The sequence below is a fragment of the Pristis pectinata genome, chromosome 13 (assembly GCF_009764475.1).
Source record: "Pristis pectinata isolate sPriPec2 chromosome 13, sPriPec2.1.pri, whole genome shotgun sequence".
NCBI classification, from domain to species: Eukaryota; Metazoa; Chordata; class Chondrichthyes; order Rhinopristiformes; family Pristidae; genus Pristis; species Pristis pectinata.
This window is the reverse complement of record NC_067417.1, coordinates 23,517,088-23,530,424: the sequence shown is the minus strand read 5'-3', so window position 1 is coordinate 23,530,424 and position 13,337 is coordinate 23,517,088. Positions and strand designations below refer to the sequence as shown.

At 39.0% G+C, this 13,337-nt stretch overlaps 1 protein-coding gene across 3 annotated transcripts in view; it reads left to right on the top strand.

Moving 5' to 3' along the window:
• Positions 1–3,649: 3,649 nt before the first annotated feature.
• Positions 3,650–13,337, top strand: part of LOC127577517 (Fanconi anemia group A protein-like) — a 55,546-nt gene continuing 45,858 nt past the window's right edge. Inside the window, exons 1-6 of one of the 3 annotated variants that reach the window (XM_052028759.1) lie at positions 3,686–3,771; positions 4,201–4,273; positions 7,604–7,713; positions 7,869–7,962; positions 8,486–8,628; positions 9,923–10,018. In XM_052028759.1, coding sequence (XP_051884719.1) covers positions 4,207–4,273; positions 7,604–7,713; positions 7,869–7,962; positions 8,486–8,628; positions 9,923–10,018 — 510 coding nt within the window. In that variant the 5' untranslated portion in view covers positions 3,686–3,771; positions 4,201–4,206. Of the gene's footprint in view, positions 4,274–7,603; positions 7,714–7,868; positions 7,963–8,485; positions 8,629–9,922; positions 10,019–13,337 lie in introns of all 3 variants that reach the window. The other 2 variants (XM_052028757.1, XM_052028758.1) reach the window with 2 other exon arrangements.

Here is a 13,337-nt window from a genome sequence, read left to right as displayed (position 1 = left end):
GGAAGAGCTTGATATTCAGTTCAACACAATTAGTTTAAATCAATTTGATTTTGAGACAGAGTACAATAATTCAGTTCTGGTGTGACTGGTGACACCCATGACCTACAAAACTTTTTGGCTGAGGTTCAATACTCCCCCTTTTCATTCTTTGCCAACCCTGGTCTCATAACGTGGTGGAGAGGTTGCCTATATCACATTGTCCTTACAAAGTCCAAAGTTGGTCAAAAGAGCTCCCAAGCATTGATTCACCTTTGAATTTCCTGGACAATTCCCATCCTATCCCTCCTATCAAGGGGACACAATGCCTTCAGTTAGCATCTCTAAGATCAAGAAATTAACTCATTGCCGATTCACTTTGGAGTATTAACTTACAATGCTCCAATACATTTCCGATACTATTCTTCATATCAGGAAACACGCTGGGCAGACATTGCATTCGTAACCTCCCATTAACTTCCAAGCCAAGCCTTCACCCTCATATCCTTGCCATCATGGATAACGTCTACTGTCCTCACCTTTAAAATTCTCACACATGCCTTGATTCAACCACCTCAATGATTTCTTATCTACTCTTTCATTCTCCCTGTACTTCAATTCATCTAAAACAAAGACAGCCACTTGTATCCTATTCCCCATTCGCCATGACATTGCTGATCCACACTGGTTTCCAGTCTTGTTATGCAAATCTCTAGCAGCCTCTCAAAACACACAGAATTGGGAGAGGCAGTAATTTCTTCTGTGTGTGTGCCTGCTTTTTGAACAACTTAGTTAGTGGTATTCCCTTACTTCTTCACCATTTCCCTGCAGCTTTGCTTCTTTGAGAATGTTTCTGGTTCCCTTTAGAAGACTGCTATTGAACGTGCATCCACCACACCATGAGGCAGTACTTTTAAAATCCTTACAACTTGCAAACAGCAGTGACAAAGCAAACCAAATACAGAGTAACCAAATATATTTAAGTGCTGGACTAATATGGAAAATGTTGATTAATGCGCAAGGTGAATAAACATTATGGGACAACATGTGGAATATGGGTATTGGAAACAGCTTATTGAAACCATCAGTACAAGTCAGTGACAGCTGAAAAGTCAAACAAAGAATTAGGATCAATAGCCAGAGGGACTGATATCAACTTACAAATCCTCCTACCTTCTGAACCAATCTCCTGAGTAACTCTATCACAGACTATTTTAAAATTCAAGGATATAACATCTACTGAGTTACCCTTAACTGATCAGTTAATATCACTGCCAGATCAGCTCTATTCTCAAAAATCCTCACTGACCCCGTTACAGTTCTCTAGGTGCATGATTTTTCTGTTTTGCCAAATACCTTGCGATATTTTGCCAACTGTTGACATCTGACTCAACTGTCTGTAATTCATCGATTTAACACTCTGCCTTTTTGATAAATCATTTGGTCGTTTGAATTTCTCAGACACTAATCTTAATTCCATTTATTTATAAATGCCCCAAGAATGTTTTCTGATTTATTTATGACAGGGCCTCAGTTGCATTCATGAAATTACATTTACTTATTGTCTGTTTTAAGCCTATTGGCATTAAGCTCATAAACAGTGACCTTTATATTGTCGAGGTAAAATGAAATCAAGATTTGACACCTTAAATCAACGGGCATGCATGCAACCTCACGTTATGAAACCTTGCAGCAGACCTTTTACACATGGATATGGAAAGGAAAATAGGAGCTTTCAGACAATTACTTCCCTTCCTACAAACAAAAATCTAGTTTTCTTGTAAACTTTTCCTGACAAAGCTCTACTCAAGTGGGTGTAGGTAGCATTTTTTTTTGATAAATGGGTAAAGCAAATATAATGTCCTTGCTGAACTCTATCTAATGCACAGAGATGAAGGTAAAACTACTCCTATACAAATGTTTGAAGGAATCAATCCTAAAACAAAAACTCTCCCCAAAGCATCGTTTTCCCTCATTAAAACAAAAAGGACTTACCGGTCATCTGTTTTCAACATTTGCACTTTTTAAAATAGTTTAGATTAAATAATTTTCTTTGACTTAAAAGGAGAATTTGGCATCAATATTATGCCTTATTTGGCAAAGAACAGCTGCAGCTTGACCTTTACATTACGAGTCAAAGCGCAAAATGGTCCTTTCAGCCCAAATAGTCTAGGCCATCAGAAGATACTCCCATTCCCTTCATGCAAACCAAGCAGCATAGCACATCATTTCTCCCTCATAGTCCTGGGATTATGTCATTTTCCTCAACTATGCCTTCTGGAATGACTCATTCTGGGATAATAAATTGGACTGAGAATTAAGAGACAGAAATAAACCAAGGGAACATAATGATCAGTGCCAGAGCTACAGCCATCTAATATACATCCATGAACTGAAAGCAATATGGCAAATTACTCAAATACAAAGCCAGGCATAAAAGTAATTGGGAGAATGCACAGAAGCCACAAAGGGAGACTGGTTAAGTGATGAGATAAAATGTCAGATAAAGGAGTAAAGTTTGTGTAAAATAATCAACTTTTGTAGTGAGATATTAGCAGAACTTTTTTAATATAGAAAATTCTTGGAAGTCACGAGTGGGCAAATGTTGAAGAGTTGGAGAGTCAAGAACTGGGGAATCAGAATCTGTCATTCAACAAAGATGAGGAGTAATTTCTTCACTTCACTTCAGCAGGGTAGAAAACCTTTGCAATTCTCTAGTCCAGTGGACTGTGAATGGCTGGGTTCAAGACTGAGATCAACTGAGTTTCAAACATCAAAGGAATATTAAAGGAATAGTGGGAGGGAGGGGGAAGGGGGTGATGGTGCCAGAGGGTTGGTGGGATGTGGTATGATGCGAAAGTGAAGTTGATATAGAAATTCACCATATCTTTATCAAATAGCTGAGTACACTCAGCTCAATGTATTACAATTATCCATGTACGCATTTCTGTCTTTACATACTTATCATTCTTACCTCTTTAAGTTTCTCCTGAATTCTAGGTTTGATTTGTTACGGGCAATCTATATGAATGCATACTTGATTTATTCAAGTACCTCTATCAGGTCACAAGTAGGCTCTCCTTTCGCATGAGAACTGAAACCCAGTCGGGCAGTTTGCTTTTTTCCCTTTACTTAACCCCATCACCTTAAAATTTGTTAGTGTTGACAAAGTTAAAAAATCGTTAAATAAATCATAGAACGCTTTAAAAACAAGACAAAAAGGTAAAGAATTTTTTTTATAAGTGAAAGCCTCAGATAAAAATTCTGGACAGTTAACTTTATTCTTCCACAGATGGATTATCTATCCAAATACACAGCACCCTGACGAAATCTTCCATGAATGTTATGCACAAACAGGGGCAACATTTTTGCTGGATAAACTGAGTGAATAACACCAATATCCACTCTTAAATGTGGAAAAATATATCACACAACTAAATTTATAACAAAACTTAAGAGAAGTAAAATACAACTGACCGACTATACATTTTCTTTCCATTATAAGTTGTTCTCTAACGTGTGAAGTCTGGAAAGTCAAGAACTTTAATGCTTATTTGTTTTTTTGTAAAAAAAAACACCTTACCAAAAGAATTACATAATTGGAAAGTAACAGAAGCACCTTTCTACACTTCGGTGAGAAGAGGCAGTCAACACCGCCCACAGGATCCGTCAATCAAATGGCACTCGCAAATAAGCAGTGACTTCCGGAGAACACACCACCAATCACATCGCAGCGCGGGATCAGCGGGAAGGCGGAAGTGAAATTAAACACGCGAGGGAAAAAGAGCATGCGCAGTAAGCAGGAGGGTGACTGCTGTGCAAACACTACATAATTATATGTTACTGATGTTCAATGTACTCCAGCAGACGAAGTAATAGCATTATAAGTAAAAGGAGACAGTAAGTTTGTATTAATGATATAGCAAAACTCGTACAATTGTACCAGTGACTTAGGGTTGCTGTAGCGGGGACATTAGCTGAACTCTGCTATAACTGTATCAACTCATACCATATATGATGTATAAAGATGCTATTACTATTATTATGCAGCATTTAGACATGTGGATTAATAGTCACATCAGGGAGCTGTGAGTAATGTGCTACAATACTGAACGATAACACAGTTTTACCGTGGAGAAGGAATGAAGTAGACGGGAGATATTAAAGAAAGCTGTGCATTTAAGATATATTTTATGCACAATAATTTTGTTATTTTATATAAAGTTCAGAATGTCCAGTGTTCCCTCGGATTGCCGATTTGACGTTACTCAGAGAAAAACACTCTCGCAATTGCTGGGTGAGTTTATCCTAAAATTATTTTTAAGTTCTCGGTTGAATTAAAGTAATGCTCATTTTACCAAATTTTGCTCGGTATCTCTGTTAGGTGAAGCAGGAAAGTATATGTACTTTTTTTCTACACTAACTTCACATTCTGTCAACTTGTATAGACTGATTTTATATCAAAAGTGTTTATAAACATACAAAACAAGCCAGAAACCACCTGAAAGAATTGGATAAAATCTACAGTTGAATAAATGTGGTAAATAAATTCAATACATAGAAATAAAGGGTTAAATAGATGGTTGCTGTGGAAGTTGTTGAAAGGGAAGTGGATAGCAACAGGCCCCGATGGGGCCATTTAAAATGTAATGTCACGTTGAAATAGTAATTAAGTAAGTGAATGGCTTAATAACCTTTTTTTCCTTTAGAAGGTGAGAATATTAAATTCATTTATTCTAAACTGACTTGCTATTGAAAATCAAAAGGCTGAATATACTACAAGTCTGTTTTTATTTCAGATAATGCTTGAAACATTGGTCATCACACAGGCAATATCTGTGAACAGAGAAAGAGAGTTAATATTTCAGGTCAAAGGCCCTTTGACAGGACTGTGGACTTCTCTCTCAGGCGTTGACCAATATTTATGCTCAAGTCACATCAGTAAAACATATTATTTGTTAATTATAACAGTATTGTTTATGGGGATTTGCTGACTGAAAATTCATTGTTGCAGTTACAGCAGTAGCTACATCAAAAAATATTTCGTTGGGTGCAAAACACTTTCAGATGTCCAGTGATCAAGAAAGACTCTTAGAAATGCAATCCACTCTTTTTTTTCAAGATCTTGGAAAAGCCACACCTTCACATTCTCTTTAAAGCCACAGTCCGCATTTAAACACTTGATATATTCATAAAAATAGTTATTTAGAGGACAATACAGGTGTTCCCAAACTGGAATCCAGGGATGAACCAGGAGATCCACTCCCTACTGAAGTCGAGGATTGCTGCACACAAATCTGGTGATCCTGACCTGCACGAGAAATCGAGATACGACCTCCGGAAAGCTATCAGGAATGCCAAGAGACAATACCGGTTCAAAATAGAGTCCCAGACCAGCCGTCAGTTATGGCAGGGGTTACGTGCTATAATGGGCTACAAAATCAAGTCGGGCTGCATAGTTAACAATGTTGCATCCCTTCCTGATGAGCTTAACGCATTCCTTGTGCGTTTCGAACAGAAGGGAAATGGATTGTCACCATCCACTCTGACAGCCTCCAATGCAGCTGAACCTGTGGTCACGGTTGAGGATGTAAGGTCAGTCTTCCGGAGAGTGAACCCGAGGAAACATCTGGCCCAGATGGTGTCCCTGGCCATGTGCTCAGATCTTGTGCTGATCAGCTGGCAGAAGTATTTGCGGATATATTTAACCTCTCCCTGCTTCAATCTCAGGTTCCCACCTGTTCTAAGAGACCACTCTCATCCCGGTACGGAAGAAAAGCAAGGTAACGTGCCTTAATGACTACCGACTAGTGGCTCTGGCATTCACCATCTTGAAGTGCTTTGAGAGGCTGGTCATGGCGCACATCAACTCCAGCCTCCCAGACAACCTCGACCCACTGCAATTAGCCTATCGCCGAAACAGGTCTACAGCGGATGCTATCTCCCTGGCCCTACACTCAGCTCTGGAGCATCTGGACAGTAAAGACACCTACGTTAGACTATTGTTTATTGACTACAATACTATAATTCCAAGCAAACTCATCACCAAACTCTGAGACCTGGGACTCAACACCTCCCTCTGTAATTGGATCCTTGACTTTTTGACCAACAGACCACAATCAGTGAGGATAGGCAGCAATACCTCCGGCACGATTATTCTCAACACCGGTGCCCCACAAGGCTGTGTCCTCAGCCCTGTACTCTACTCCCTATATACTCGTGACTGTGTGGCCAGAATCGGCTCTAACTCCATCTACAAGTTTGGAAATGATACCACCATAGTAGGCCGTATCTCAAATAACGATGAGTCGGAGTACAGGAAGGAGATAGAGAGCTTAGTGACATGGTGTCACGACAACAACCTTTCCCTCAATGTCAGCAAAACGAAAGAGCTGGTTATTGACTTCAGGAAAGGGGGTGGTGTACATGCACTTCTCTACATCAATGGTGCTGAGGTCGAGAGGGTTGAGAGCTTCAAGTTCCTGGGAACGAACATCACCAATAGCCTGTCCTGGTCCAACCACGTAGATGCCACAGTCAAGAAAGCTCACCAGCGCTTCTACTTCCCCAGGAGGTTAAAGAAATTTGGTTTGTCTTCTTTGACACTCACCAACTTTTATCGATGCACCATAGAAAGCATCCTATCTGGATGCATCATGGCTTGGTACGGCAACTGCTCTGTCCAGGACAGCAAGAAACTGCAGAGAGTTGTGGACACAGCCCAACGTGTCATGGAAACCAGCCTCCCCTCCATGAACTCTGTATATACCTCTCACTGCCTTGGTGAAGCAGCCAGCATAATCAAAGACCCCACCCATCCGGGTCATTCTCTCTTCTCTCCTCTCCCATCAGGCAGAACATACAGGAGCCTGAGGGCACATACCACCAGGCTCAAGGACAGCTTCTACCCCACTGTGATAAGACTATTGAATGGTTCCCTTATATGATGAGATGGGCTCTTGACCTCACAATCTACCTTGTTGTCACCTTGCACCTTATTGTCTACCTGCAATGTACTTCCCTGTAGCTGTGACAATTTACTCTGTACTCTGTTATTGCTTTTACCTGTACTACCTCAATGCACTCTGTACTAACTCAATGTATCTGCACTGTGTAATGAATTGATCTGTACAAATGGTATGCAAGATCAGTTTTTCACTGTACCTCAGTATGTGACAATAATAAACCAATACCAATATTTAAAATGGCAATTAAAATAAATTGCAAGAAATACCTTATGGTGGGTATGAAATTCTAATATTATTTGCATAAATAATAGTGCTGATCGCTGGGAATACTGTGATAAATTACTAAGATTGACAGATTGATGCCACAAATACTTTTGTTAACTACGTATGTTCATTTTTTAGGAAGCAAGTATTAAATTTTTAAGTATTTGATTAATACTGATTTGTGGAATAGTTTTGTTTTAATAATAATAACAAATGGATGCCCTCAAAAGTGGGCAACTTCACTTGGATTCATGGGAATGAAGGAAACACAGGAACCAATCATTGTGTACTCTGTCTTGCTCAATTTGTTTTGATGATCTTGGAAATTACTCTGTGATTTGTTGATGTTGTCATTAAGTGACTTGGGGATTTCACCATATCTTTAATTTCTTCAGGTTCAAGATCACACAGGCAGCGAAAGAGATGCCCTTCAGAACCTCTCCTGCAAGAGACTGTGATCCAGTTTATGAGGCACCATCAGAACCTTGGTGATCTGCTCCTTGAGGTAACAAACTTGACTTACTATGGAAATCTTCTGAATGGCTAAATTAGGAAAGAAGTACACGTGAGTGAGCAGTTTCTTTTGACATGGGAAAGATAACTCCCAAATTGTAAGAACATGAATTTCAGTTTGAAAATAACAAACAATTTTCTTTGCAGGTTACTGGGTCAGAAAGCAAACGTTTATGTAATCGTGGCAATGTTAACTCTGGCGATCATAATGCTAATGCTCCTGCTGGAGGTTCATTTATAGGTGAGTTCATTACATAATTGCTCATAGAAGATTTTTCTTTTTATGCCTTCATTAATAATTTCAGTCAAAATTTCTCTTGTATCCCATACATTCAACAAGGGTATGGGATGTAGTAGTGTTCCGTTACAGTGTACTTTTATTCCTTTATATTACAGTTGGGGAACATCATCAACCACTATGATTATTGAAATTTCTGTTCTTAGAAGAGGAGTGCTGATCCCACTGCAATCTAACTTTGAATCCTTGCTGGATTCAGACTGGTGAAATCCAGTCTGAATTCGTTGTCAGTGGAAAAACCTCAATGAGAGTGTTCACTGACCTTCAGGTCTTGACCACTTGAGCCATTGGGCAACCCAATTAAAATTACTTCTGGACAAGGCTGATGATATTGTTAATTATTTGATGCTGTTTATGACACTTAAATAGTTTTTAAAACCATCATTATTATCTGTATTAAACTGTTTTACATCTCAGTCATTTAAGAAATTTAAAAGATTTAACTTTTTCTAATGTACCTTCCTAGCCTCAGTGATACAAGAGCAAGCTTTACTGATGGACCTGCCTTCTGGGCTTTTGTCTGCCCGAGTATCTGTGGAGAAAATTCAGCAGATAGCATGGCTTGGGGATACATCCAGACATACAATTATACTGGATTCCATTCAGCGAGTAGGTGAATTTCTCTTGGTGTGAGTACATTAAAAGCTTGGTTATCAGTATTTCATTAAAATGCATGCGCAAGTAACTGGCACCTTAGAAGGACTGGCTGAGCCAGTAAAGGGTGCAGTGTTGATAGAGCACCTGGGCTGATAATGGGCGTGGTACTGGGGGATTGTATGCACTGATATTGGGTGCATCACTGAGGGGGTGTCTGGGCCAATGTTGGATAATGGAGCTTATACTGCAATATAAGAATGAAAGTGGCAGTAAATAACACGGCTGAGAAGAAGGCATTCTACATTGCTATTCACAGTTAAGTCTTTCACAATCCATGGATCTGAAAATGCCAGTGGTTTATGTGTTGAACAAATCGCAGTAGTGGTTGACTTGGGGAAAGGTTATATCCAAGACGTAGGAAAGGAGAGATTTTTAGATGTTTGCCCCTGTTTTGCCAAAGCTTAGTTTATGTACCATGCAGATGCCCAGACTCCAGGGCCATGTTGTTCCCAAATAAGAGGAAAGAGAAACAGGGTTATCATTTCACTTTGATCTGAAACTTTAACTCTGTTTTGCTTCTACAGATGCTGCCTGACCTGCTGAGTGTTTCTAGCATTTTCTGCTTTTATTTCAGATTTCCAGCATCTGCAGGTTGTTGATTTTGATATTGCTCAGTGTCAGGTGCATTGTTTGGAACTGAAAGTAACTTGATTGTGTTGATTGGTCCTGTAGGTTTAACATACGTTACAGGCCGAGAATGCAATCTCCCTAATGGAGTAAAAGTTATTTTGTGGATTGTATGTTTATTTTACATGAAGTAAGTTTGACCAGCAGCCTATTTGTAACCTTTAGTAGAAAGCTGTGCTTGCTTTGCTCAAAAGGCACAGGTTGCCTGATATGGGGAATGGAAGTGGCCTTCTGAGGCTGACAATGGTAGCATGTTGTTAACACATAGCAGAGTGATCATACCTCAACAATTTTTTTTTATTTATAAAGGGAAACCATCTTGCCTTGGTAAGTACAGAAGTTAAGCAAAAGGGGAAAAATGAATTTACTATGATTTTGCTCATTTTAAATCTTAATTCTGGAAGGGATGGAATGATCACAGTCTTTGTTTTTAAAACAATCAGAAGGAATGGTTAGAAAGAAATGGTCAGAAATAATCAAAAAAGTAGACTCTGCTCACAATTCATAAAGCAAAAGAATAAAATGGACTTTTTTTCCTAACAGAACCACCTGAAAAGTGCTTATTTTCACTTCTTGATACCACTGCTAAGTAACTCTTACTTCATTCATTCTGTTACAGAGTAAGCTTGTCTGTTTACTGCAGAGTTTACAAGAACTATTGTCCACCAGTATGCTCAGCCGACTGCAATTCAGTGAGGAAATTTGGAAAGCAAAGGTGAGGAAAAGAATCCAGTGCTTTATAATTATGTGGTCACAGCTAAAGCTGTATTCTAATGTGGAAGTAGTGAAGCTGAGGTCAGAAGAATATCTGATTTATGGTCAAAAATATCAGATCATCAGGTTATATTTAACCCCAAATCAACTCCATTGCAGTATTGTGTAAGAAATCTTGATGTCGCTACAGTGTGTTTTTTGTGGATGATCCTCAATACAGCCACAGTGAACTGATAATAAAAGGAATGAATGTTTGGAGTGATAGATGGTGTGCAAATCAAACACGCTGCTGTCTGCTCTGCTTCTTGAGTGTTACTGGAGTTGTAGACATTCAGGTAAAGAGGATGGTCTCTCATTTTCTTGACTTGTATCATTTGGATAATTGAAACCTATTGGAGAGTCAGGAGGTAAGATATTTTATATATAATCTAGTTAAATTTCTGATTAGTGGTCATTCACAGGATGTCGAAGGTAAGGAATTTGGCCATTGAATGTCTAGGGGAGGTTAGAGTGATGTTCATCATCTATTGCTTAAGAAGCAAATGCACCATGTGTCAGGCCAAACTGGAATGTTGCCAAGCAACACATAGGCATTTGATATGTGGACGTGGACTGCTTCATTATAATAGTTTAAAGGAATGTATGAGAAAACCCTCCAGTTGTAACCTTTACCAAAAGTTTTTATTAGATTTTTGTTGGCAATCAATAACCAACCAAGGAAACTTTAAGATGTTGCAGGCTGCCCTCAGTGAGGATTATTTCCAGCCTCATGTTAGTTCAAAAACACAAACTGCTGGAAGCACTCAACAGGTCAAGTAGCTCTGTGGTTAGAGAAACAGGGCTGCCTGACCTGCTGAGTGTGTCTTTTTGGGATGTGACTAGGAGTATCTGCAGCTTTTTTTTATTCCAATCACTAATCTTAGTTGCAGACACAGATTGCAGATGCTGGAATTTGGAGCTTGGAGCACCAAACAATGTACTGGAGGAACTCAGTGGGTCAATCAGTATCGTGGGGAGGGGGAGGGGGTGGGGGTGGGGGTGGAAGGAATTGTTGATGTTTTGTGTTGAAACCCTGCATCAGGACTGATCTTAGTCCATTTATAAAATGCATTACCTGTATAATCTGTTATGCAATTTAATGTAAGGAGCAGAATGTTTGGTGCTGAAAATTCCACATTTTCCCCCAAGAGTACCTTGGTACTATAGAAAATACTTGTGTTTGTTGTATAGTTGATAAAAGATTATTAGATATAATGTGGGTAATTAGAGATTAACTTTAACTTTAAACTGAAAGTGCAGTTTGATCATTACCCTTAACCACTTTGTGGAATGGTTGAATGAGTAACGATGACAATACTTTGTGAAATTCCTCTTCAGTTATAAGAGTGAGAATTGAGGTCACAAATGGTGTTTAAAACTTAAGATGATAGAAAGAAGAGGGAAACCTGGGCAAGTTTGCTCTTAAAATACAAAAACCTGAAGAACTGTAGCTTTAAGGGATATAGATTTTTCAGGCTTCGATTTTATCCTTGTAGAAATCCAACACTGTTCAATAAGTTCAGAAGTGGGTCGGAAAGATTGAGACAGTCAGAAGAAGAGATCATGGTTGTTGCACAGATGACCTGTTACAGTAACTGACCGAGAAAATTAAGAATGGATTAGTTGGATTGTTTGTGTTGTTCAATATGTAATGCAACTGTCGTGATAATGGAATAATCTCTTTGTAAATTTTTAAATTATAAATTGATTTAAAAATATAACATGACAAAATATTTAATGTGTCGTAGTTTTCAGTTGTTTGGAAGGTAAAAGAGCTCTGTCCTGTAAACTAGGGATGTTTTAGATTTTCAGTTCATACTGAGGACACAAGAAACCATTTGGCCCACATCCAGCTGCTCATAATAGAGCTACCAGTCTCAACTTTCTCTTTAGCACTTAATTGATAGCCCTGCAGGTCACAGCTCTTCAATCACATATCCAGGTACTTTTTATATGTAGCAAGTGTTCCTGTTCTTGCAACCATTGAATGCAGTGAATTCAAGGTTCCTAGCGTTTTCTGGATATAAAATTATTTCCTTGTTTCCCCTCTAATGCTTTTGTCAATTGCCTTAAATCTGTGCCTCCTGGTTTTTTATTCCTCAACAGAAATGGGTCCTTCCTATTTACTCTCTGGTCCCTTGTAATTTTATATACACCTCAATTAAGTCTGCCCTCAGCCTCATTTGTTCCAAAGAAACCAGCCAAACAGCCCCATTTTGCATCTTGGTGACATCCATGTCAATCTTGTCCACATCCACTCCAATGCAGTCGTGTCTTTTCTGGAGTGCGGTGACCAGGACCCTGTACATTATTTGGTCTGTGGCCTAACAATGGTTAAATAGTATTCTGTGCCTTTGCTAACAAAAGAAAGCATCCTTTGGGCCCCTTTAACCACCCTTACCTACCTGCTGCCTCTTAATAATCTATAACCATATACTTAAAGATTCCTCTGTTCCTTCACACTTCTCAAAATCCTCCAATTTATGGAATGTTCTGTTGCCTTGTTGCACTTCCTCAGATTACTTTGCATTTGTGTTAAGTTCCATTTACTACTCTTCTGTCCAACTGACCAAGCTGCCTATATCCTTCAGGAAATGAAAAGAAATCTCTCCCCCCAGTCAACCACGTGGCCCATCTTTGTATTATCTGCATACTTCATTATCATACCACTGCATTTGTATTAGTACGTACATCAAAACACATGGGGCTGGATCTGAACCCACTGGTATCAGCCATGGAATCACAATTGCATCCATCAATCAGTCCCCTTCCTGTTGCTGAGCACATTTGAATCCAATATGCCACTCTCTTGGATTCCCTGGGCCAGCGTGCCTGCAGGATTTGGTGATATCTGTGCAGATTGCTTCAATGGTATTGCCCTTCTGCTGTTGTGCGGGAGTGAATGCTGATTCAAGAAAAATATTTACCTATAATTTTTAGTGTGCTCTTTTAAAGATGCAATGATGCCATGAGGATCAAAGCATCACAAATTTTAATGTGCAGATATCCATGTTTTATTTCCTTGCTTTTTGAATTGATTCTATAATAAAACGGAAAATGTTAAAAATACTCAGCAGGTCAGGCCATCCTTGTGGGAAGGGAAACAGTGTTAATGTTTCAGGTTTGAAGACCCTTAGTCAGTTCTGATATGGTCTGATCTGCTAAGTATTTCCAGCATTTTCTGATTTTTTTTTTATTTTACATTTCTAGCATCTGCAGTCTTTTTTTTGATTTTTCACAATTGTCAAAAAGTACCCAGTTAACATGTGACTTGCTGAGTC